This window comes from Ctenopharyngodon idella, chromosome 21 (genome assembly GCF_019924925.1).
Source record: "Ctenopharyngodon idella isolate HZGC_01 chromosome 21, HZGC01, whole genome shotgun sequence".
Taxonomy (NCBI): Eukaryota; Metazoa; Chordata; class Actinopteri; order Cypriniformes; family Xenocyprididae; genus Ctenopharyngodon; species Ctenopharyngodon idella.
Window position 1 is genome coordinate 21,089,593 of NC_067240.1, and position 27,359 is coordinate 21,116,951.

The 27,359-nt window shown below is 36.8% G+C and overlaps 1 protein-coding gene across 5 annotated transcripts; it reads left to right on the forward strand.

Moving 5' to 3' along the window:
- Positions 1-1,361: 1,361 nt before the first annotated feature.
- cpdb (carboxypeptidase D, b) lies at positions 1,362-27,359 on the forward strand. Of its 5 annotated transcripts, none has more exons than XM_051876589.1 (21): positions 1,362-2,126; positions 3,665-3,867; positions 3,954-4,096; positions 7,920-8,086; positions 8,184-8,527; positions 14,351-14,542; positions 14,613-14,795; positions 14,882-14,964; positions 15,133-15,223; positions 16,914-17,059; positions 17,163-17,332; positions 17,426-17,695; positions 19,138-19,351; positions 22,501-22,639; positions 22,724-22,855; positions 23,945-24,040; positions 24,145-24,206; positions 24,596-24,727; positions 24,822-25,007; positions 26,068-26,164; positions 26,983-27,359. In XM_051876589.1, exons 1-21 carry the CDS (start codon positions 1,534-1,536, stop codon positions 27,192-27,194), a joined length of 3,855 nt encoding a protein of 1,284 aa, XP_051732549.1. In that variant the 5' UTR covers positions 1,362-1,533; the 3' UTR covers positions 27,195-27,359. The 5 variants fall into 5 exon arrangements, with proteins under 5 accessions (XP_051732549.1, XP_051732550.1, XP_051732552.1 ...); XM_051876590.1 differs by having other exon boundaries at positions 23,948-24,040; XM_051876591.1 differs by having other exon boundaries at positions 1,363-2,126; positions 19,138-19,333.

Below are 27,359 nucleotides of genomic sequence, written 5' to 3' on the forward strand. Positions count from 1 at the left end.
AGAGGGTCCAGACAATACATAAATGAATGTCTGATCTGAAATTATGAGATTACTGACAGACTGACACATTTTAACAGTAAGAAATAAAAACAAATCTTAACCTATGCTGTGTAGCCTATATAGTATGAATGACCTATATACATGTTGTCATACACAAAAGGGGTATAATCATAAATCTAAATCTAAAATATTTGTTAAAAACCAATAAATTATAAATCTAATTTATATAAAAATATAAATATATTAATAATCATTGTTTGAAAAGCCAACTTTATTTATTTTCATAAATACAAGTATTTAATCATTTTCATATACAAGGGGTCTAATCAGAAATATTAGAAATGTAAGTCTAAAATATTTGTTAAAAGCAATAAATCATAAAATAAAAATCTTCTATAAAAAATAAAAATATATTAATAATCAATGTTTGAAAAGCAACCTTTATTTATTTGTATATTTATTATTATTTAAATTATTTACAGTTACTTCATTTACAAATAAATGTTATCATACACAAAAGGGGTATAGTCAAGAATATTAGAAATATAAATCTGAATTATTTATTAAAAAGCAATAAATCATAATACATAAAAATAATATAATATAAATAATAATATATAACAAATAATAAACATAATTTATTAAAAGTAAAAATATATTAAAAACAATGTTTGAAAAGCTAATGTTTATTCATTTATATACTGTGTAGTATATGTGTGTGTGTTTTACAAGATATTTATCATTTCTTATAGTAGGCTACAGTTATTATAAAAACCAATAATTAAAATTTTAAATGTCACATTTATTTATAACGTCACCTTTAACATTTTACTTTTTACAATTACTGTTTTATATAAAAATATATCTGCCTTTATATTTTAGGAGGTGGGGGATCATCATATATCGGGGTCAAAAGTTTGAAAACAGCCGCACTTGGTATTTAACATGCCATTTTAAACAGCATCTAAGAGTGTGACATGGTGCACTCCATTTAAAACTATTCTGAACTATGTTTTCACATGTGCAATTCTTAAATATGCGATTTTCGTGACTTCATATTTCATGCAAGACTCTACCTCTCGGCACATATTATTGAGACTACCAGGAAAAGTGATTTGTAGGCCTACTTATGCAAGGGAACTGCAAACAAAAGCTAAAAGATGACTAAAATGTTTGTTTTTGTTTTTTTGTTTTTTATAATTCTGACCCATTAAAATACACTTTTCATTATAAATATATACATTTAAGTTAAAATCTTGATGGTCAAAAATTTTATAGACATTTGTCAGCTACCGCTTAAATGGCAGTGGTTTAATCCATCGTTTTGGTTTAACCCTGTCCACACCAATTTATAGCCTTACTGATTAAGCCAAGTGGAATCTATTAGTGTCCCTAATTTTGATTCAATGGCTTTAACCTGCCCGCTGCCGGACAAAGCGATGTACAATTTGTAATGGCGCAACAAAAAAACAACTGACAATAAAACGACAAAAAAAAACGACACTATTGTTTGTAAGCCACTACAAACACGCAATGCATATTTTGTGGATCATTTTGCCGCATATTTTAATAGTTTCGCACCAAATACTTGGTTTGAGACGCCCCAACAAAGTGAACGAAGAAACATACCGGGGATATTACAACTACGCCGCCATGACCGATCGTCTTCAGCGTTTTTCTCTCAAATACTCGAATATTTGCAGCCTCGCGAGCATCGGACAGTCTGTCGAGGGTAGGGAGCTTTGGGTCATGAGAATAACAGTGAATCCGAGTACGGACGTACCGGGCAAACCCAGGTTCAAGTATGTGGGAAACATCCACGGGGACGAGGCTTTATCAAGGCAGCTGTTAGTGTATCTGATTGAGTACCTGTTGACTCAGTATGGCCGTGATGTGAGAGTGACGGAGCTGGTGAACCGGACTGACATTTATATAATGGCCAGCATGAATCCAGACGGATTTGAGCGGGCGGTGGAGGGTGACTGCACTGGCAGCGCTGAAGGCCGCGAGAATGCCAAACATTATGACCTCGATAAGAGTTTACAATTCCTGGATGAGCCCTCCAGCGAGACTTCAGATGATACACCGGAAGTCACGGCTGTCATGAGGTGGATTCTTGAAAAAAAGTATGTTGTTTGCTGTGTAGTTTTAATATTTTCTGTACACAGCAATGATAATCATTTATAGTATGGATTATTATAATATGTTTTAAAGGGTTCACCCTAAAATTAAAATTCTGTCATTAATTACTCACCCTTATGTCTTTCCAAAACTGTAAGACTTTTTCATCTTTGGAATACAATTTTTTTTTTTAATAAAATCTGAGAGCTTTCTGTCCCTCCATTGACAGTTTACACAACTACCACTTTTAAGCCTCAGAAAGGTAGTAAAGACATCATTAAAGTAATCCATGTGTCTCCAGTGGTTTAACCTTTTCTACAAAATATCTATGCTCTCGTGTCAACACAACACGCATACGTCATGATGCTCTCTTGAACTCGCATTGGAGATTAATATTTTGTAAATAGATTGGTAAATTATGTTCTTTTGCAAGCAAAGCACTTCATAAAAATTAGATTAAACCACCGGAATCACATGAATTACTTTTAAAGAGTTAGTTTACCCAAAAATGAAATTTCTGTTATTAATTACTCTCCCTCATGTTGTTCCAAACCCGTAAGACTTTTGTTCATTTTCAGAACACAAATTAAGGTTTTTTTGATGGAACCCGAGAGGTTTCTGATCTCCCTATACACAGCAATGTCATCCAAATTTCAAGGACCAGAAAGGTAGTAAAGACATTGTTAAAATTGTCCATGTGACTGCAGTGGTTTAACCTTGTTAAATGTTATAAAGCACAGAGAATAATTTGTGCACACTTTTTTTTTTTTTTTTAAATAAAATATTCTTGTCGTTTCATAACATTAAGGTTGAACCACTGTAGTCACGTTGATTATTTTAATGATGTCTTTACCTTTGAAAGTGGTAGTTGCTGTCAATGGAGGGACAGAAAGCTGTCAGATTTCATTAAAACATCTTCATTTGTGTTCAGAAGATAAACGAAAGTCTTACGGGTTTGGAGTAATGAATGACAGAATTTTCATTTTTGCGTGAGCTAACCCTTTAAGTCAAACATTTAGGCCTGTTTATTTATTGAAATCATTTGACATTGACAACCTCAGTTAACCTTGCCATGTCATTGCAAATTTTTTGGTATTATTTAGCAGGGTCACCAAGGGTCTTCCCTTATATTTTTCTTCTCATATAACAAAACGGCTGCCTGCGAGTTGGTTATACCTGACTGACTTTGATTTGGCAGACAAAAGCAGTAATTATGAAATAATAAATTCTGCTAAATTTCAAACCACCTTGACATTTCTGAAATAAAATACAAATATTAGGTGAAAAGCTGTTGCCTTGCATGGCAACTAACTGAAATAATTTTGTAACGGACAATAAAATAACACTGGATTTCTGAAAATGACCATCACTTCACATCAGAGTTAACTAGATTTTAAGAGAAACTGGCCCGGGAAAAATGAATCTTGAATTATTCAGTGTTGTAATGTGAAAATCTCAGATCAGAAACAAGAGAACAAAGTCAAATCTGTTCAAAAGAAGTGTTTTCTTACCAGGTTTTCTGGCTCTTTGTAATCTTTTTAAGGTTTGTCTTGTCTGGTAGTCTACATGGGGGCTCAGTGATGGCCAGCTTCCCTTTTGATGACAGCAGTTCTTCTGCAAGCTCAGGGCTGACAGCAGATGAAGCTCTCTTTCGCCATTTAGCACAAACCTACACTGAGAACCATCCCATTATGAGGATGGACAATCCTGGCTGTCCTGTTGATCCCAACAAAAGCTTTGAAGATGGTATCAAACTGTTGGACATTAAAGTCAGGTATTTTAACTAAGTGAAACTCCACTGAGCTTTGGTTTGTTGTCCTGTGTGTGTGCAGGGGGAATGCAGGATTTCAACTACCTCAAAGGGAACTGTTTTGAAGTCACTTTCAAATTCAGCTGCTGCAAGTATCCAATGGCTTCTCAGCTTTTCACAGAGTGGACCAACAACAAGGAGGCCCTTCTTACCTACATACAGAAGGTGAGTTGATTGGAATGTTTAGTGTGTAGAATGGTCTCATTATTTATTTATTTATTTATTTTTTTTACTTATTGTTCAATTTACTTGAATAAGACAAATTAATCTAACCTAATTTTATCATATTCAACAAATTGACTTAAAGGGTTAATTCACCCAAAATGAAAATTATCCCATGATTTATTCACCCTCAAGCCATCCTGGGTGTCTATGACTTTCTTCTTTCAGCCAAACCCAATCTGAGTTGTATTAAAAGAATATCCTGGCTCTTCCTTGCTTTATAATTTTTTTTTTTTTTTTTTTTTGAAGCCCAGAAATGCACATCTATCCATCATAAAAATAATCCATACGGCTCCAGGGGGTTAATAAAGGCCTTCTGAAGTGAAGTGATTGAAGCATTATTGTAAGAAAACAAATCCATATTTATAACTTTATACCTATAATAACTGGCTTCCGGTAATGGCCGTACACGAGTCTAGTTCCGGTGGAAGAGTGACCTCTGACCCGGCGCAAGACGTATTGACGAACGCGGAAGCGCAGAGGAAAGAGTGAAACAAACCACCGGTCACGAATTACAAGTCTAAAAAGAATTTTTAAAGAGAATTGTCGGAGGAGCTTTAGTTTGTTGCCTAGCCTTATTTGTTTGAACCGCAAGAGGCGTCTACTCTCACCTAAGCTTATTCTACTCCTACATCCTACGTCATACGCCGGGTCAGAGCTCACTCTCGGCCGGAACTCGACTCGTGCAAGGCCGTTACCGGAAGCCAGTTATTATAGTTATACCATTTACCATTTTGGTGAAGTGTCGAGAAAGTGCTTCGGTTGCGGATCTTCTAACAAGAACTCAAGTTGCCTTAAAGGCACAATATGTACAGTGAACAGCATACTGTAAATGAGTACACCCCCTCTGAAACTTCTGAAAATCAGCAATTACTCAATTACTTAGAAGACATGTTAGGGTTCTTTAGAGATATAATGTTCCAGCAAGTCTGCTTAATCAATTACCAAAGAAGCATCTCAAAATTATTCACGAAAATAAGATTTTCTTATCAAGGTGATAAAATGTTGTGTAGCAAAAATGAGTACACCCTGCTAAAAGTTACTAAATAAAATGAAATAAAAAATTTTCTGTTTAAGGCAATGTTCAAGTTTAAGGCAATGTTTGATCAACAGGTAAGTATGTTGAACCAAAACATTTAAAGAGAAGTAATTTCTTGACAATTAAAAGTGTTATATAGCCCACTGAATCATTCTCAGACTTAATGCTGACAACAATGGAACCACTTGGGAGAAAACTATCACTATTTCTTAGCACAAAAGAGGACAGTGGTACAAGAGGATTACCAAATCATTGTTTTAAGTGTGAAAATATAGCAAAAGTAACACAGAAATTCAAAAACAATGGACTTGTGACAAGGCCCCTGAAATAATCAGGCCTTCATTTTAAGCTTTCATTTAGTGATGAGGGATTTTTTTTGCTAGACAAAGAGCAGGAGAAATACCAAGCGAGTGTCTCAGAGCCAGCAAAAGCCATGAAACGAGTGACTGTTTGTCTCACAGAGTAAGATGCGGCCTGCAGAAATGACATGCATGGTTGTTGTTCTCACTGGAACTACCTACTGTAGCCAAAGCACAATAAAGTCAGTTAGCCATTTCCAAAGCCCATATTTACAAAATATAGATTCTGGGAATCAATGCTCTGGTCTCATGAGACCAAATCAATCATTTTGGATCTAACAGCATCCAAAATGTTATGGTGTTGCTAGAGGAGGAGTACAGTGAGAAGTGCCTGGTTCCCACAGTAAAGTTTAGTTGTAGTAAAGCTCTTATATAGGGATGTATGAGTGCTGAAGGTGTGAGGGAGTTGTGCTTTATCAATGCTGTCATGAATTCCCACACCACTGTGTAATTTAATACACTAACTTGAAACAGATGATGTTACCCTTTCCTCATCCCCTGCATTGTTGGGCATTTTTTCAACATGACAATGAGGATATGCATTCTTCCAAGGTGAAAAACCTTCTGTGGACATGTATTGCACTCAATCTTAACACTTTTGAGCACCTGTGGGGGATTCTGTAGAGACAAGTTGAGCAACACTCCCCATTAAAGATCAGGGCATTTAAGGAGCTCATCATCCAGGATTTAAACATGACAATTTGTCATGAACTTGTACACTCTGCGCCAAGAAGGGTCAGAGCATATATATTCAAAATTATGGAGGGCATACTAAGTGCTAGAATATTATACATTTATTGTACTCATTTGTGCAATCCTTAATTTAAACAAAATTGGCTAATTTACTTATTTTATGGCTATTAATGACATATATTTCTCAGTTTTTATTATGTATATGTTTAATACATTTTTGTTTTGCTATCTTTCCATGAATTGTATTAGTGATCATAAAGAAAATACATCTTTTGTATTTTGTTCAGAGGGGGTGTACTCATTTATGCTGCGCACAGTAAGATTTTTGGATTAAAATATCCAAAAACTACTAGAACAATGTTATATATATAGTAGTCAACATTTGAAGTGGATCAAAAAAGTTCATCAAAGTTGTCCTAAGAACTAAGTTGTCCTAAGAAGAAGGTTTTAGGACAACTTTGATGAAAGGTTTTGATCCACTTCAAATGTTGACTACTGTATTTTGTTGACTTCTGTACTTGCATTATCCCAAATGTTTCCAAGAATGTTTAAATCCAGAGAAATAAGCAATTTTAACCTGGTTAAAATTGCTCATTTCTCTGGACATCATATCAATGTCATCATACCTGCGTTACCCTCAATTTTTTTTTTTTTTTTTTTTTGGTAAAAACCATGGAAACACCAAAGATGCTTTAATATATTATATATTTTATTAGACAAGGGAACGTCTAGGTTACTATTGTAACCCCCGTTCCCTCCTCCCACCAAGCGAGACCCTATTACGTCAGTATCGACGTAACGTTGAACGTAACTGACTGAATGGGAACAACTGTTTGGATACATTTATAGACAGAAAACTAATCATTGTTATATAGCTCATCACGTTTAGTCTTATTGTTTGAATCTCGTTTTCTTGATTATATTAATGATATTCTACTATCGATCTAGCTTACTGCAGTGTGCAACAAGTGTCTCATAGCAGCTGCCCAGCAAATGCACAGAGTAACGTTATAACATCATTTTCAACACACTCAAATATATCTAATATGATAAAATAGTGCTGTGTTATTCCACATACGCTTGACCGGAAGAAGCGGCAATTGTTGCATAATAAAAGTTTCCGAGCCGTGTGTCAAGCTCATCTCTCATTAGCAATCACTCCATCGGCCTCGTTCAGCTCTCACAGCACTCGGCCCTGCTCTGCTTCATATTACAGAAACGTTAATAATCTCATCCATGAACATGTATTCTGCCCAAGTCCTGTCGGATTCTTTTCCCTTGGCTGTGAGGTGAAGACGACATCTCCCATGTTCCGCACTCAATCTCGGGGTCATCAAGCTACGCCTTTGTTTTAAACAGGCAACCTCTAGCGACAAAAAGTTACATATTGTGCCTTAATGTAAAAGTTACTACTATAGGATTGCTATGGATGTAATCAGTAGCATCTGCCAAAGCCTAACCTACCATTATATGTGTAAAGAGAAGTCATTGTTAGCTGACAGTTTACTTCAAAATAACTTGACTCAGTTATTTTGTCTAAGTTGAGTTTACTCATTTCGGTTCACTTCATTCTACATAAATTGAATTAAATTCAGCCAAAGATTTTTTTTTATTTATTTATTTATTTATTTATTATTTATTTTTAATATCAAATCTTATTTTGCTTCTGTTCAAGGCTCATATTGGTGTGAGAGGTTTCGTAATGACCAGATCAGGCTTTGGTCTCCCAGATGCCACAATCTCAGTTTCTGGAATTCATCACAACATCACAACCTGGAGGTTTGGTGATTATTATCGCCTGCTGCTGCCTGGAAGATATGACATCACTGCTAGCTCACCTGGGTGATTATGTGTAGAGGCATAAAAGTAAAATGATGAGATGGAAGTAGTCCAATTTAATGGATTTTTTTTTTTTTTTTTTTTTTCATGTTTCCTTCAGGTACCTTTCAAATACTGTTAAGAATGTGCCAGTGATTGAAGGCAAAGCCACACTGCTAAACTTTACTCTTGAGGAACCTGTAGAGGAAATGTTAATGTTAGATCCCTCTGAACAACCTATAGTAACCAATGAAGATCTGAGCACACTAGGGCTTCCCACCTCAAAATATCCAATCCACACTTTGGAATTCCGACATCATAGTTATGATGAAATGGAGATGTTGTTGCAACTGTTTAGTGCTGTCCATCCAACCATCACTTATCTGAACTCTGCTGGACGATCAGTGCAGGGCAGGAATCTTTATGTGATGGAGATATCCACCAATCCTGGTGTTGATCAGCAAGGTGCAGTTGCAAACAGTCAGATTATTATATTGTATATGTGTGTACACTATGGGTCCAAAATAGAGTAAAAACAGTAACATTGTGAAATATTATTAAAATAACTGTTTTCTATATGAATATATTTTCAAATGTAATTTATTGCTGTGATGCAAAGCTAAATGTTTTGGCATCATTACTCCAGTCTTCAGGGTCACATGATCCTTCAGAAATCATTCTAATATGCTGATTTTGCTGGTCAATTATTAATTGACATTATTAACTTTTTATTATTATTATTATTATTATTATTATTATTATTGTTGTTGTTGTTGTTGTTGTTGTTTTTATTATAATATTTTAGGATTTTTTTTTTTTTTTTGATGACTAAAATGTTTTTTTTTTAAAAAACATTGTTTATTTGAAATAGAAATATTTTGCAACATTATAAATGTCTTTACTGTCACTTTTGATCAATTTAATTGGTAACACTTTATTTTAGGGTCTTTTAAATAGTTGCTTAATAGCATGCATATTACTAGAATATTGGCTGTTTATTAATACTACATATTAATGCCTTATTCTGCATGACTTTATTCTACATTCTTAATCCTACTCAATACCTAAAATTAACTACTAACTTACCAATTATTGATAAGCAGTAAATTAGGAGTTTGAGGAAAAAGTCATAGTTAATAGTGAATATGTGTTCCCTATACTAAAGTCAAGTCAAGTCAAGTCACCTTTATTTATATAGCGCTTTTTACAATGTAGATTGTGTCAAAGCAGCTTTACATTGATAACTGGTACATTATTTGGCTGCACAGCAGCTCTTAAAAGAATAGTGTCAATGCAGGCAGATCAAAGCACTGTTGAATATGTCAAGTCAAATGTCAAGTGTCCCCAACTAAGCAAGCCAAAGGCGACAGCGGCAAGGAACCCAAACTCCATCAGTTGACATCAGGTGGCAGACAAGTGGCAAATAGGTGTTTAAATGGAGAAAAAAAAACCTTGAGAGAAACCAGGCTTAGTCGGGGTGCCAGTTCTCCTCTGGCCAACAGTGCTTTGTTACGATTCAGGTAGCTATCATAAGTCCGACAGTTCCAGTTCCAGTTCCATCCAATTGAGGATCGTATTCATCACGGCGGTATGGACGGTTGTTGAGGAACTGTGTCGTGGCTGTCGTGTCGATGAGGCCCTCACAGTGGATGATCTAGTTGACTCAATCTCTGCTGATACTTCAGGGCTGCGTTGTGGTCGTGTCAAGGCGCAGGTCCTTGGTCTCACCTGGATACGGCCCGGATACGGTTGACTACGGTGAACCTCGGGATAACCAGAAAGACTAATATTAACATAGATGCCATTCTTCTTCTGATGTAACGAGTACATCAGGTGTTATAAGTGTTCCCGGTTCCGGCTGACCTAATTTATGCAGCCTAATAATCCTTTAACAGATTTGAAAATATAAATTGGTAATGTGTTATGTGTATGCCAGGTTAAAGAAATGCGTTTTTAGTCTAGATTTAAACTGACAGAGTGTGTCTGCTTCCCGAACAATGCTAGGAAGATTGTTCCAGAGTTTAGGTGCCAAATAGGAGAAGGATCTACCGCCTGCGGTTGATTTTGATATTCTAGGTATTATCAGCTGGCCTGAATTCTGAGATCGCAATAGATGTGAAGGACTATAATGAATTAGGAGCTCGCTCAGGTACTGGGGAGCTAAACCATTTAGTGCTTTGTAAGTAATTAGCAAGATTTTAAAATCTATACGATGTTTAACAGGAAGCCAATGGGCTAATATGGCAATACTTCCTAGTTCTAGTAAGAACTCTAGCTGCTGCATTTTGTACGAGCTGTAGTTTATTTATCAGGCGAGCAGAACAACCACCCAGTAGAGCGTTACAGTAATCTAGCCTTGAGGTCATGAACGCATGAACTAACTGTTCTGCATTTTTTCATTGAGAGCATATGTCGTAGTTTAGATATATTTTTAAGATGGAAGAATGCGGTTTTACAGATGCTAGTAACATGGCCTTCAAATGAAAGATTGGTATCAAAGAGCACACCCAGGTTCCTAAGTGACGACGAAGACTTAACAGAGCAGCCATCAAGTGTTAGATAGTATTCTAGGTTATTACGTTATATACAAGTTTTTGGTCCAAAAATTAGAATCTGTTTTTTTCTGAATTTAGTAGTAGGAAATTACTGGTCATCCAATTTTTTTATATCAGCTATGCATTCTGTTAATTTTGTGAATTGGTAAGTTTCGTCAGGGCGCGAAGAAATATAGAGCTGAGTATCATCAGCGTAACAGTGAAAACTAACGTCATGCTTCCTAATGATATCTCCCAAGGGTAGCATGTACAGAGTGAACAGCAACGGTCCTAGTACTGAGCCTTGTGGTACTCCATATTGAACTTGTGATCAATATGACATCTCTTCGTTTACTACTACAAACTGATAACGGTCAGATAAGTATGATTTGAACCATGACAATGCAATTCCACTAATGCCAACATAATTTTCGAGTCTATTTAAAAGAATATTGTGATCAATAGTGTCAAATGCAGCACTAAGATCCAGTAACACTAATAGAGAGATACAACCACGATCTGATGATAAGAGCAAATCATTAGTAACTCTAATGAAAGCAGTCTCAGTACTATGGTACGGTCTAAATCCTGACTGGAAATCCTCACAGATACTATTTCTTTCTAAAAAGGAACATAGTTGTGATGATACTACCTTTTCTAGTATTTTTGACAGAAAAGTGAGATTTGAGATCGGCCTGTAATTGACTAATTCTCTAGGATCAAGTTGTGTTTTTTTAATAAGAGGTTTAATAATAGCCAGCTTAAAAGTTTTTGGTACGTGTCCTAGTGATAAAGATGAATTGACGATATTAAGAAGAGGATCTATAACCTCTGGAAGCATTTCTTTCAATAGCTTAGTCGGTATAGGGTCTAACATACATGTTGTTGATTTTGATGATTTAACAAGTTTAGACAATTCTTCCTCTCCTAAAGCAGTAAATGAATTGAATTTTTCCTCAGGGACACTACAATGCACTATCTGACGCGATACTGTAATAGACGGTTGCATGGTTATAATTTTTTCTCTAATATTATCAATCTTGCAAGTAAAGAAGTTCATAAAGTCATTACTGCTGTGCTCTTTGGAAACATCAGAAGTTGAAGCTTTATTTCTTGTTAATTTAGCCACTGTATCAAATAAATACCTAGGGTTGTGTTTATTTTCTTCTAAAAGTTTTGAAAAATAAGCAGATCTAGCAGATTTTAAGGCCTTTCTGTACTCAATCATTCTCTCTCTCCACGAAATGCGAAATACTTCTAGTTTTGTTTTCTTCCAGCTGCGCTCCATTTTTCTGGCTGCTAACTTTAGGGCCCGAGTGTACTCATTGTACCATGGCATTGGATTAATTTCCTTAATCTTTTTTAAGCGCAAAGGAGCAACTGAGTCTAATGTGCTGGAAAAGACAGAGGCAATAGTTTCTGTTACAACATCGAGGTCTTCTAAGCTTTCTGGTATGCTAAGGCAATGAAACTGATCTGGAAGATTATTTATAAAGCGATCTTTAGTGGTAGAAGTGATGGTTCTACCATATTTATGGCATGGAGGCAGTTTAGCCGCCTTGACTAAATATAGTATTCACGAGACTAGATAATGATCTGAGATGTCGTCTCTCTGCTGCAGAATTTCAACAGCATCAATATCAATTCCATGTGACAATATTAGATCTAAAGTATGATTACGACAATGAGTGGGTCCTGACACATGTTGTCTAACACCAATAGAGTTTAGAATATCTGCAAATTCCAATCCTAATGCGTCTTTTTTATTATCTACATGGATATTAAAATCACCAACAACAAGGACTTTATCTGCAGTCAATACTAACTCCGACAGAAAATCAGCAAATTCTTTGATAAAGTCTGTATGGTGTCCTGGTGGCCTGTATACAGTAGCCAGCACAAACGTCAACCTACATAATGTTACGTAAAGTACCATCACTTCGAAGGAATTATATTTGAAAGACTTTTGACTAATACTGTAAATATTACTATAGATTACAGCAACACCTCCCCCTTTGCCTTTCTGACGGGCATTGTGTCGATAATCATAACCTTGAGGACTAGACTCATTTAAAGTAATGTAATCGTCCGGTTTTAGCCAAGTTTCTGTCAAACACAGCACATCTAGATTATTATCTTTGATAATATCATTAACAATAAGTGATTTTGAAGAAAGGGATCTAATATTTAACAACCCGAGGAGGGATGAATACCATCTCTTCAACAGGTCAGGTCTGCCCCAAAAACTTTTCCAATTGTCTATGAAACCTATATTATTTTGCGGACACCACTTAGACAGCCAGCCATTGAGTGATGATAATCTGCTAACTATCTCATCACTCCGACGAACAGAAAGGGGGCCACAGCAAATTACTTCTCCTGACATTGTACTTGCGAGTTCACACACCTCTTTAATGTTAATTTTAGTGATCTCCGACTGGCGAAGTCAAACATCATTAGTGCCGAAGTGAATAATAATCTTAGAGTATTTACGATTAGCATTAGCCAGCACTTTTAAATTTGCTTTGATGTCAGGTGCTCTGGCTCCCGGCAAACATGTGACTATGGTGGCTGGTGTCTCTATTTTCATGTTCCGTGTAATAGAATCGCCAATAACTAGGGCACTTTCAACAGGATTCTCAGTGGGTGTATCACTAAGTGGGGAGAACCTGTTTGATGTTCTTATTGGAACGGAAGAGTGGTGTTTTCCGCGGCTAGGCCGCCTCACCGTTACCCAAGTGCCCTGCTGCACGGGCTTTACAGCCAGAACCGAACAATGTACAGAGTTCACTAAGCTAGTCGCATCCAAAACAGTATCTGAAGCCCTTGCATTCTTACTATCCTCGATTAAAGTTTGGATGCGTGTCTCTAATTCTGAGATTCTCTCTGTCAGCCTGACTATTTCCCTACATTTATGACATGTAAATCCCTCGTCGCTGACAGAGAGAGCTATGGTGAACATGTGGCAAATGGAACAGGTAGCAATGCTGGGAGAGGATGACATGACTCACCGTGTTTGTAGACTGATCCGACTTACCACAGCTGTTTGAAGAACGCGTTTAAAAAGGAGCGCGCGAGAGACTGTTAACAAAGATTACAAGCTAGCGACGTCAGATTAGTGTGGTAGGCAATATTACATATAAGGTAATAAAAAAAATAAAATAAAAAATAAGCAACAATGAATAAAAGTAAGAGATTCAAAACAAAGCTATACGGAGTTACAGACGCAAACCAATCTGAGCAGCGAGGCAGACAAGAGGCAGCAAAGTGTAAAGTGTTACCATTTAATTTTAAAGTATTTAAATTTAAACAAAAATACTAATTTCATTCTAAAATCTTAATTACCTCAATCTTTTTAATGGTAGTGTATCATGTTTCAACATTAGTAAAAAGGAATGTTTCTTGAGCAGCTAATCAGCATATTAGAATGATTTCTGAAGGATCATGTGACACTGAAGACTGGAGTAATGATGCTGAAAATTCAGCTTTGCATCAGTGGAATAAATGACATTTAAAAACAAATTTAAAACTGTTTTTTTAAACTTGAAATTTGAACAAATTAATTGTAAAAATTAATTGTTGTAATATTTCACAATAGTACTGTTTTTACAGTATTTTTGATCAAGTAAATGCAAACTTGTTGAGCATAAGAGACATTCAAGAACAAAATATCTTAATTATTTCAAATGTTTAACTGGTAGTGTACATTAATATGTCTATATGTCTAGTGATAACCTCTCCTTACTTCAACCAGGCAAACCAGAGATCATGTTTGTGGGTAACCTGCATGGAAACGAGTTTATCGGTCGTGAGATTCTCCTAAACCTTATTGAATACTTGTGCCGCAATTATGGCAAAGATCCGTTGGTCACACGTCTGGTCAATAGCACAAGAATTCACATCATGCCTTCCATGAACCCAGATGGGTTTGAATTAGCGCTAGAAGGTACAAGCAAATATAGTGGCAGGTTGTTTAATTGTTCTCTTCTGTATTTACCCTGATTTTCTTCTCGTAGCTCACAAGGATCGGGTCTCAGGAGACCTGAGTATTATTGGACACAGTAATAGTCACCGTGTTGACCTGAATGCAAATTTCCCTGAACAGTCACAATCGAGTAATTCTGTTGAAGCAGAAACTCAAGCAGTGATAAACTGGGTTAAGGCCCACTCCTTTGTGTTGTCTGCAAGTATACATGGAGGTACAGAAAGTGGCAGTCTTAAGTTTGTCTCAAAATGTAAATGAAATTTTTAAATTATATAACTGAACTGCCATTGTTGTCTCTAGGGTTTAGGGGAGTCATGTATCCAAGTTCCCTTGACCCCATTGATGAGAACATGTTTAAATCAGTTGCAGAAGCCTATTATATGGTGTGTATTTTGAATGCTTTATATATCATTAATTACATAACTTTTGTGACATTTAATTTTACTGGCTCAACCATCAGCAGAAAAGTGTAGAATGTCAATGTTTTCTATAATGTATATCAAATGTCTAACTCAAATTGTCCAGTACTGTTGTTGTTTCATTGGTTCCAGCAATCTCAGGCTTTTCAAGAGCCCCAGGCTTGTGACGTGCCAAGAACCAGAGAGAAAAAAGGCATTAAGCACCACCGTCCAGTAGCCACAGGTCAGACTGAAGCATAATCACTGATTAAAGTCAACATTAAATTAAAAAAAAAATAGATTTACATTACCTTTCAAAAGTTTCGGGTCAGTACGAGTTTTTTAAAAAGATGCTTTTCATGCTTGTTTTCTATTTAATGTATTGTATGTAACTTTAATATATTTTATATAATTTATGTAATTTATTCCTGTGATGGCAAAGTAGAATTTTCAGCATCATTACTCCAGTATTCAGTGTCACATGATCCTTCAGAAATCATTCTGATATGCTGATTAGGTACACAAGAAACATTTCTTATCATTATCAATGTTAAAAACAGCGCTTCTTAATATTTTTGTGGGAACAGTGATTTTCTTTTTTCAGGATTCTTTGAATGAGAAGTTCAAAAGAACAACATTTATTTGAAATATATTTTTTGTAACAAATGTCTTAAAGGGTTAGTTCACCCAAAAATGAATATTCTGTCATTAAATACTCACCCCCATATCGTTAAGACCTTCGTTCATCTTCGGAACACAAATTAAGATATTTTTCATAAAATCTGATGGCTCAGTGAGGCCTACATTGCCAGCAAAACAATTAACACTTTCAGTGCCCAGAAAACTACTAAAGAGGTATTTAAAACAGTTCATGTGACTACCGTGGTTCAACCTTTGTTATGAAGTGACGAGAATACTTTTTGTGCGCCAAAAAAACAAAATAACGACTTAATTCAACAATATCTAGTGATAAGTGATTTCAAAACACTGCTTCATGAAGCTTCGAAGCTTTACAAATCTTTTGTTTCGAATCAGTGGTTCGGAGCCTGTATCTATCTGCCAAAGTCACAGCCCCCAGTGGTGAACCATTGAAATTTCAAAACACTTATGACGTAGTGAAGCCTCATTTACTAAAATCACGTGACTTTGGCAGTTTGATACACGCTCCGAACCACTGATTCAAAACAAAAGATTTGTAAAGCTTTGAAGCTTCATGAAGCAGTGTTTTGAAATTGCCCATCACTAGATATTGTTGAATAAAGTCGTTATTTTGTTTTTTTAGTGCACAAAAAGTATTCTCGTCACTTCATAACATTAAGCTTGAACCACTGTGGTCACATGAACTGTTTTAAATACGTCTTTAGTAGCTTTCTGGGCATTGAAAGTGTTAATTGTCGTGCTGGCAGTGCAGGCCTCACTGAGCCATTGGATTTTATGAAAAATATCTTAATTTATGTTCCGAAGATGAACGAAGGTATTACTGGTGTGGAACGACATGAGGGTGAGTAATTAATGACAGAATTTTTTAGTGCTGTCCATCCAAACATCACTGATCTGAGCTCTGCTGGACAATCAGTGCAGGGCAGGAATCTTTATGTGATGGAGATATCCACCAATCCTGGCTCCAGAAATGAAAATTCTGTCATTAATTACTCACCCTCATGTCATTCCAAACTCATAAGACGTTCGTTCATCTTCAGAACACAAATGAAGATCTTTTTGATGAAATCAGAGCTTTCTGTCCCTTAATGTTTTTGCTGAATAAAATAATTAATTTCTTTAAAAAAATCTTACTCCCAAATTTTGAACAGTAGTGTGTACTTATTTTATTATATTTTGTCTTATTTTTCTGCTCATCAGTACATATTCTCCTATGTTGAGTATCCTGTTTGACACAGAAATCAACATTGTTTTTGCCTTCTGAATAATGGTAGGAACTGATATGCTGACTTGGGCGTATCACGGCACTGACACTTTAGCCATTAACATTGGTCTGAGCTGTGAGCTGATCCCACCAGAGTTGCTGCTCTCAGAATACTGGGAGAAGAATCACAGAGCGCTCTTACAGATTATACAGCAGGTGATTCATTCTTGATCATGACATCATGATCAAGACATTGTCTTTTTGGGTGAGCTATTCCGTTTAAACATTTACATGGTTTGTGTGACATCTTGTATGCCAGGTTCATTTGTTTGTGAGGGGTATGGTGACTGATGGTCATTATGGCAAAGGCATTGGTAATGCCACAGTCATGGTGGAAGGCTCAAGGCATCAAGTCCACACCAGCAGCACAGGCCAATACTGGAGACCCCTGGCTCCTGGTTCTTATCATCTCACTGCCTCTGCTCCAGGGTGAGACCTTAACCTTCACAACAAATGAACAGAATGCCATAAAATGTTATAAAATGGGTCAGCCATTAAATTTCTTGTGCCATTTTCTCCCAGTTATACTTCAATGTCAGCATCTGTCCGGGTGTTGGAGTCCCGGGTGGAGCAGCTGGACTTTAAGCTGACCAGAGAAACATTGCATCCATCTGGAGGAGAACAGAAGGACTTTGAGAATCTGGTAGAGCAGCTTTTAGCCCCTGGCGGGCTGGATCAGTTGGTCCGCAGCCTTCTACCTGCTAAGACCCTGCAGTACCGAACCTACAGGGAACGCTCAGAATTCCTGAGAGGACTGGCCTTAAACTTCCCTCACATCACACAGCTATACAGGTATGCAATCCTGACGATGTGTCTTTATCAGTGTTGGGGAAAGTTACTTTGAAAAGTAATGCATTACAATATTGCGTTACTCCCTTAAAAAGTAACTAACTGCGTTACTTAGTTACTTTTTAGGAAAAGCAATGCATTGCGTTACTTTTGTGTTACTTTTTCTCACCTGGGCTGGGCTTTTTTATATAACCAAAAAGTTATATTTTTGGGCAAATGTAAAGGCCATTTCACACCAAAATTTAAATAATAAGGTGATGGAAATGCAAATTCACGCCTGTACAGTAGAGGGCTCAGCACAAGCAAACGTTTTAGCTGTGCTAAATTCTGGATTGCAGAAAAATAGGATGCAGGAGAAGAAAGTTTAACGCTTACTTCACCATTCACAAGTTCGCCTACCCATTCAGTCTGAATGGTTAATGGTAAAACAAACTTGGCTTGCTGTCCTCGAAGGAGGCTTGAACCGGAGGCTCGGCTTGAGCTCTGAGTTAACCCCCCCCCATAACAGTACTGCGCAGAGGGAGAATAAGAGAAATAGCCGAGGAGATGGGGAGGACGAGGGATGCTGGAAGAATTGTCGCTGGGATGACGCAGTAACTGCTGCTTAATACGCTCGTAATGATGATTGACAGGACTGAATGTTTAGGCTCCTCCCGAACCTACGTTTGGAACTACATATAAAACAAAAAATCTAAAGTCATTTTTGCTTATGGTTTAACTGAATCATCGAAGGTCAACAGCAAGTACATTGGTCAATAAAGTCAGATTAAATGCATAAAAATATTTGTTTTATTTAACATATGTTTTATTTATCATTGGAAGTTTGTGTAATATCCTGATTTTGCATTTCACTGATTTTATTCATTTTGAGGAATACTAAATCTTTTTTTTGTGCAAATGAGATTAGTAAATGCATGCTCACGTTTAGTCTAAAACTACAATAACCATAATGTTTACGCACAACGCCTCTGCACTTACGATTTCTTTCAACATGGGGACAAGAGAGGTGTCAGTCAATAAATGGGAAAACAAAGTAACTTGCGTTACTTATTTGAGTAAGTAATCTAAGTAATTTAGATATTTTGTTGTGAAATTAAAAGTAATGTGTAACTTTACTAGTTACTTGAAAAAAGAAAAAAGTAATCTGATTAATTAACTCAAGTTACTTGTAATGCGTTACTCCCAGCATTGGTCTTTATCAGATCTTGCTAAGGACTTGGGCTAGTAAGTAACCACTATAGCAACTGCATTGCAATGTGCTAACATCCACTCAGAACACCTTAGCCACCATCCATGGCAAACATCATTCACATTTTTGTAGTTATTCGAGGAAAAATAACTTCACGTAGATCATGAGAATTCAGTGAATGGAGTTGGAAAGTAATGATGATTCAAACAATGACATTTGAAGTTTCACAACATCACTTTTTTTCTCCTGGGGTCAGTTTGGGTCAAAGCTCTGAGTTCAGAACTATCTGGGCCCTTGAGATCGCAGGCCATTTGGAGATGCCTCAACCTGCCGAACCCAAGATCCGTTTTGTGGCTGGAGTCCATGGTAATGCGGCAGTAGGTCCAGAGTTGCTGCTCGAGTTTGCTTCTGTTCTCTGCCTCAACTATGGCAGGAATCCCACTGTCACCAAGGCAAGCTTCACAAAACATGTAAAAACATAATATATATATATAGTTTTTTTTTTTTAGAAATAGTTTTGACTCCCATCTTATAATATTTAACAGCAGTGCTGTGTTTGCTCAGAAAAGTTTTGTGAGTGAATGGAAAGTTTCTAGGGGGAGTGCAAAGCATCTGCGAGCAAACAAAAAAGCATTAAATATAATTTTCCTTCCATCTCATTTTTTTTTCCCATAACCATGTCCCTTTAGGGGATCCATAGATTTGGAACACTATTCGTACGCAACAAGTCTGAGTGGCATGCATGTTGTTAGGCTAACGAAAATTACATAGCACACCCAAATATTGCAAAAATTTTTACAATTTTTTAATTAGATACTTTACAGTGTTGAATTAAATTAGGGTGTGTTCACACTTTTGTTTGGTTCTATTAAAATGAACTGGTGCGATTGCTCTGTTAGTGCAGTTTATTTGAATAAGTGTGAACCCTGTCATCTGAACCCTGGTGCGCATCAAACCAGTAGACCGAGACCCCTGAAAAGGCTTCCAAGCGAACTTTGGTGCAGTTTGACTGAAATATGAACACAACACGGACTTAAGACATCTAAACAAACCAAAAACAGGATGTGATGTCACAAGATGCGACCCTAAAAAGAACAGAATGAAACATACCCGTTTTTTCTTGTCATAGGAACTACGTTGCCCATTGTAGTTTGTACAGGCATCGGAAACGCCTGCAGCAGATCTTTGTTTGTGTGCAACGGAGGAATTCCTGGTGCTGTTTTGATTCGTTTACACATTTTATAAACTCTTCACTAGCTCTAAGCTGGTCAAAATGCCATCATATACACATATGTTCTGTCGCATTTAGCCCAGGACACAGAATTGGTTTGGATGTTCATTAAGTTCCGTCGCACAATAGTTTTTGGTAGTTTTTTTATATATACATATATACAGGTGCTGGTCATATAATTAGAATATCATCAAAAAGTTCATTTTTTTTATTATAAATTATTTTTAAAAATGAAACTTTCATATATTCTAGATTCCCTACATGTAAAGTAAAACATTTCAAAAGTTTTTTTTTTAAATTTTGATGATTAGAGCGTACAGCTCATGAAAGTCCAAAATCCAGTATTTCAAAATATTAGAATATTTCCTAAGACCAATCAAAAAATGGATTTGCAAAACAGAAAAGTTCAAGTTCTTTAAAGTATGTTCTTTTGTGCACTCAATACTTGATCGGCAGGACATATTACAGCAAATGACTTGCTCCTAGCACAAATTACTGCATCAGTGAAGTGTGGCATGGAAGTGATCAGCCTGTGGCACTGCTGAGGCACTATTGAGCCTTCAGATCATCTGTATATTGTTGGATCGACTGTTTCTCATCTTTCTCTTGAAAATATCCCATAGATTCAGGTCAGGCATATTGGCTGGCTAATAAAGCACAGTAATATCATGGTCAGCAAACCACTTGGAAGTGGTTTTTGCACTGTGGGCAGATGCTAAAGTCCTGCTGGAAAAGGAAATCAGCATCTCCATAAAGCTTGTCAGCAGATGGAAACATAAAGTGCTCCAAAATCTCCTGGAAGATGGCTGCATTGACTTTGCACTTGATAAAACACAATGGACCAACACCAGCAGACGTCACGGCCCCCCCAAATCATTATTGACTTCAGAAACTTCACACTAGACTTAAAGCAGCTTGGATTCTGTGCCTCTCCAGTCTTCCTTCAGACTCTGGGACCATGATTTCAACATGAAATGCAAAATTTACTTTTATCTGAAAAGAGGACTTTCGACCACTGTTCACTGTCCAGTTCTTTTTCTCCTTAGCCCAGGTAAGATGCTTCTGACGTTGTCTCTGGTTCAGAAGTGGCTTGGTAGTCCTTTTCCTGAAGATGTCTGAGTGTGGTGACTCTTGATGCGCTGACTCCGGCTTCATTCTACTCATTGTGAAGCTCTCCCAAGTGTTTGAATCGGCTTTACTTGACAGTATTCTCAAGCTTGCGGTCATCCCTGTTGCTTGTGCACCTTTGCCTACCCAATTTCTTCCTTCCAGTCAACTTTGCATTTAATATGCTTTGATACATCACTCTGTAAACAGCCACCCCATTCAGTAATGACCTTCTGTGACTTACTCTCTTTGTGGAGGGTGTCAATGATTGTCTCCTGGACCATTGCCAAGTCAGCAGTCTTCCCCATTAGTGTGGTTTCAAAGAACAAGAGATACCCGGAATTTATACTGTAGGGATGGTCATTTAATGAAACTCAAATGTAAATATTCTAATATTTTGAGATACTGAATTTTGGACTTTCATTAGCTGTACGCTCTAATCAACAAATTAAAAAAAAAAAACTTTTGAAATGTTTTACTTTACATGTAGGGAATCTAGAATATATGAAAGTTTCATTTTTTAAAATAATTTACAATAAAAAAATGAACTTTTTCACGATATTCTAATTATATGACCAGCACCTGTGTGTGTATGTGTATATATATATATATATATATATATATACAATATACCAAAAAAAAGAAAATATATTTAGTCCTGGTTCACACTGTCGTTTTTAAATCCGAACCTAAAGACATAGAATTAATATTAATTCTATGTCTTTAGGTTCGGATTTAAAAACGACAGTGTGAACCAGGACTAAATATATTTTCTTTTTTTGGTCCGGGCAAAAAGAACCAAGAGAACTGAACTACAAGTGTGAACACATCCTTAGTGTATATATACACAATCAACTTTTTTTTTTTTTTTTTTAACTGGGCATGCATTCTTCACCTTCACTGTGACAGATTCAGCAATTTTGCCTTAAGGTGCATTCACATTAACACAATTTTTGGCAGGATTTATAACTAAATAATAGGTCCATTATGAATAGTTTGTAGATGTATGAAGCGCAGCTCATGCAGAAGTCGCTTTCAAACCAACGCAGCTTTCTGTTGGTGAGTGCAATGAATTTGTGTGACCTACTTGAACACAAGTGAAATCTGCTTGGGGAACCTTTTCAGCCTCACACAAAACTCCTGATCGCCAAATTGAAATGACTTGATTTTGTCCACGAAATTTTGCAGTGGAATGTTAAATGTGATCTGACCTTTAGAATTGCAGCTCAGGCAGAGTTTGTGCATCTGTCATTAATACAGTTTTTGTGTCCTTCGCCTTAGCTGATTGACAGGAGCAGGATACTGATTCTCCCGTGTGTGAACCCTGATGGTAGGGAGCAGGCACATGAGGGACTCTGTTCTTCCAGTGTGGGGCACAACAACGCTCATGGAACAGATCTGGATACAGATTTCTTCTATAGTCAGTCAACGCTCTGCATTGAAGTTGTCATTAACAAAAGCTTGTGAAGTGGTCCGTGAATATGACATTTGTATTTATACTTAGGTAATGCGTCAGTGCAGCCAGAGACCCGTGCAGTGATGGATCTGATTCATGGAGGGGGTTTCTCTCTCTCAGTAGTGCTGGAGGGAGGCTCTCTGCTGACCACGTATCCCTATGACAGACCTAAACAGCATGGTAACCAACAGCACAATATTTGTTTGTACATTATTACTATTGCCCATTCTTTGTGTTGGGGACCCCTAACTCTGACATACAATTGATCCTGTACAGTTAATGCTTGAGTGATTAGGCTTATGATTTCCACCTAGCCAATGAAAAAAAATGGTTCTGAAAAAATTGAATGCATGTATGCTTATTTAATCTTATTTATTCGAAGTATCTTTACACAAATCAGGGTGTGACATGATACTTTTGACTAGGGTATTAACAGCCATCCAGAACAGCCTAGCAACCACATAGAAACATGTTAGAACCTTTTTAGAATGCCTTCATAGCAAAGTCTAGTCTTATGGTGCATCCCAATTCGCATACTATCCGTCCTAAATATTATTCAAAATTAGAATCAGTGTGTCCCAAATCGTATTATGTTGAAATGAGTATTCCAAAGATACCCGGGTGGTCTACTTTTTCCAGTTAGAATCCGAAGTGCAGATCCGTGCACACTCTAAAGGCTAAAATTGTCCACAACCATTGCGCATTGGACAAGGATTCGATTAAATAAAAAGTGCTTAATAATCAGTATCTAACTTGAAGAAAAGATATTTATTCAATGTTATCCACATTATATTTCATCTGCAACAGCATTGTGAAATATGCGTTTGGTCATTCACTTTTAAATGTAGCATTATGCAAACACATGAGGAGAGTTCTCCGCATGAAAGACACACGACTGGCAAATCAATGTGCAACTACATTTCTCTCCGAAATGGTAGGAAATTAAATTGAATTGAATGTGGAGGATTTTAACTGTGACAAGATGATTGACGGCAGTTTAAATGTGACAAGTTGCACGTAACTAAGAGACAGAGTTGTCCATTAAAGACGCTGTTATGATGTACGTAGTAGTACGTAGTACGTACCAAAGCTTGCCTACTCTTCTGCTACACACTCAAAAGTATGTACTTTTTCTTCACAAAAACAATAGGCTACATACTTTTAGGGCATAGTATGAGTAGGCGAATAGGGCATTAGACTTTTCTTCATATTACTGGAAATTTCATTTTAAGCAAGTCATAAAGAATTTGACTAATCATGACTCTACAGCAGCAAATGAGGAGACGTTGAGATATTTGGCCTCCTTGTATGCCAGAAGTCATCCTTTCATGCACTTGGGTAATGTGGGATGTACAAAAAAGTCAGGTACCTTTGAAAAGACTTTCAGATTCAAAGATTAAAAGAAAATACTGCTAAAATTATGTAGAATGATGGAATCATCTTCATATGTTTTGTCTATAACTCAACAGCGAAAATCCCAGGAGGGATCCTGAAGGGTGCGGATTTCAGTGCTCACACTGGCAGTATGAAGGTATTGAAATCATTTGAGATTGTCCGAATGGCATATTTTCTGTCATGTTTGTAGATATTGTTCTTGTCATGATATCAGTCACTTATGACTTAACTGTTGTGACTTTATTTGACACATTGTAGATCAAATTACATTTATTAATAAAAAAAAAAAAAAAAACCTGCCATTTTGACCATGTAGGTCACAACTTGTGTGCTGAATGAGACATAACTGTTTATAATGATCAAATGTTCGCTCTAGTAGTAGTTCACCAAAATGAAAATGGTCATTAAACCCAGTTAAATCAATCATTATCCAAAAAACTTTCACTGTACTGTAGCTCTCAAATCTCATTTTCTGCATATTGCAACTTGTATGACTTTAAGAAACTACAAATGTTGCTCTTTCAGGACTTCAGTTTGGACATGGGTGTTTGCCCTGAGATCACAGTGTATACTGGCTGTTGTATGTTCCCGTCCGAACATCAGCTCTTCTCGCTGTGGATGGAGAACAGAATGCCTCTTTTCCGCATGCTGCTAGAGGTGGACGCACTTGAACTAACTTTCTCATCTTCTCAGAACAGCCATATTTTCAAGCAACCTAAACTCATTTAAATCTCTGTTTTGATCTCTAAAGGTTCACAGAAGGCTGAGTGGTGTTGTGAGGGACAGTAAAGGCCGTCCGGTGTCGGGTGCTGTTGTGGTGGTGAACGGCTCTGTGAGTGTTCATGCAGACAGTCAGGGTCACTTCACCACTCTTGTGGCTCCAGGCACACAGCAGCTGCAGGTTCAGGCTGATGGATATCAGCAAGTGCTCCAGCAGGTATGTTTTAGTAATGACTAATGGCTTTAAAGAGGTGAAATATATTTATATATTAAAGGCATAATATGTAAGATTTTTTGACTAAAATATCCAAAAACCACTAGAACAGTGTTATATATTTTGTTGACTTGTACTTAAATTATCCCAAATGTTTCCAAGATACGCAATTTTAACCAGGACATGGACCATGTCTGTGTGTAGCCTATCAATGACATCATACCCTCATTACCCTTGATTTCCGTTTTTTTGTAGAAACCATGGAAACGCCAAAGACGTTTTAATATATAATGTGTTTTTATTAGACAGGTAAGCAACTGTTTGGATACATTCATCGACAGAAAACTAATTATTATATAGTTCAACACAGTAAGTCTTATTGTTTAAATCTAATTTTCTTGATTTACCGCGAGTACCATGATTTACCATGCCTAATATCGATCTAGCTTACTGCAGTGTGCAACACACACCGCCGTAGCCACCGAGCAAATGCGAATAGTAGCATTATAACAACTTTCAGGACACAAATGTATCTAATATGATAAAGAGAGCTGAGTTACCCCACTTACGCATGATTGGAGTGCTTGTCTCTCGTTAGCAATCGCTCCAGTGGCCTCGTTCCGCTCCAATGGTGAAAATTACATATTGTGCCTTTAACTTGATAAATATTTATTACGAATGATTTTGGCATAATAAAACTGTAACACAAGATAAATTCATATATTACTGTTCAAAAGGTTGTGGTCAGTAAGACTTTTATTTTAAAGAAACTTCTTTCATTTATTCAAGACTGCACTAAATTGATCAAAAGTGAAAGTAAAGACATTTATAATGTCTATAAAATAAAAGACTTTGGTTTTATATAAATGCTTTTCTTTATATTCGTCAAAGAATCTGAAAATCTGTCCCACCCTTGGGCCAAATTACATTTAAAAGAGTGTGTGTGTGTGTATAATATATATATAATATATATATTATATTGGGCTGAACTGATAGCTCTGCTTCTGTCCAGGTGAAACTGCACACATTCTACAATTCTGTCATTCTCCTCCTGTGGTTTTAGGTGAATATATCCTCAGACAGAGTGACCAGACCCATTGTGATTGACTTTACAGCAGACAGGGCTCCCCTCAGTCGGGCAGTGTTTATAATTGCCACAGGTAAAGAAAACATTTTCAGCTTTCTTTAGTGTGTAATGTTGCTGTTTGAGCATGAAAAAGGTCTGCGGAGTTACAAAGCACAGTCACTCCAAAGGGAGTTATTCTCTATATCAGTGCACACTGTTTCTGAACTCCCTGAAACACCTCGTTTGTAGTCTTAAGTTTTCTTCTGGGAACGTGCATGTCACAGTATCTCTCATTTAAATAAATCCCGTCCAAGGCATATGCAAAATAAAGGGGCGAGGCCTGGTTGAGTTGCGTTAGTAGTGTGTGTTGAAACTTGCGGTTATGGAAAGGGTCAAGACATTTACAAAACACGCTCAAAGCGGGTCACCAATCACAATACACTGGTCCAGCCTACCAAGCAGAGCACATTGCGCTTTTCAGAAGGAGAGGCTTCATAGAGACAGGAACTAAACGGCATTACTGACAGACTGGGAAAAGAGGTGCTGCAACAATGCAAATATCTCAAAAAAAAATATTGGTGGTGTTGTTGTTGTTGTTTTTAACATTCAAGCATGAAAACCTGTTCTAGTAGACCCCAAAAACAAAATCAAGACTTTGTAAAAGGGTATAACAGGTCCTCTATAAATATAAAATGTTCTGATTTACAAATTCAAGTATTCATATTTAAACCCATATTATTAAATCTTTGTACATTTCTTCATTTTATTTTTATAAATTCAGGCCATAATAATTATGAGCTTAGCAGTTGCAACTCCAACATATATGAACTGAACTAATAAATTACTTAAATGAAAATGGCTTCTTTAAAAATGTAGTAATGAACTGTCCTGCAACCCTTCATCCTTGTTTAGCCTCTTTGACGAGTGTGTTGATCTGCACTCTCCTCATCTGGCACCTTCGCTCTGCCAAGTTCAGCCGCATACGAGATGGGGTTCGTTGGTTGCGTCGCAAGAGGGAAGACCTCCGGATGGAGGCGATGGCTTCAGAGAAGTCACCGTTGCGAGAGGAATTTCTGGATGAGAGTGAGAGTGAGGATGACCCTTTCTTTGTGGAGGAACACTGAATGTACTGTCACAATGTTTAAGAATAAAATGTCATTGTCTTTATGCTCAGTAAGTCAAATGACTTTGTTTATACAATTTAGCAGCATTGATTCTTTCCCACTACATTCGTTCTTAATTTACCTTAGGCCTCTTAAACTTAATAAAATATATGTCTTGTTGCTAAA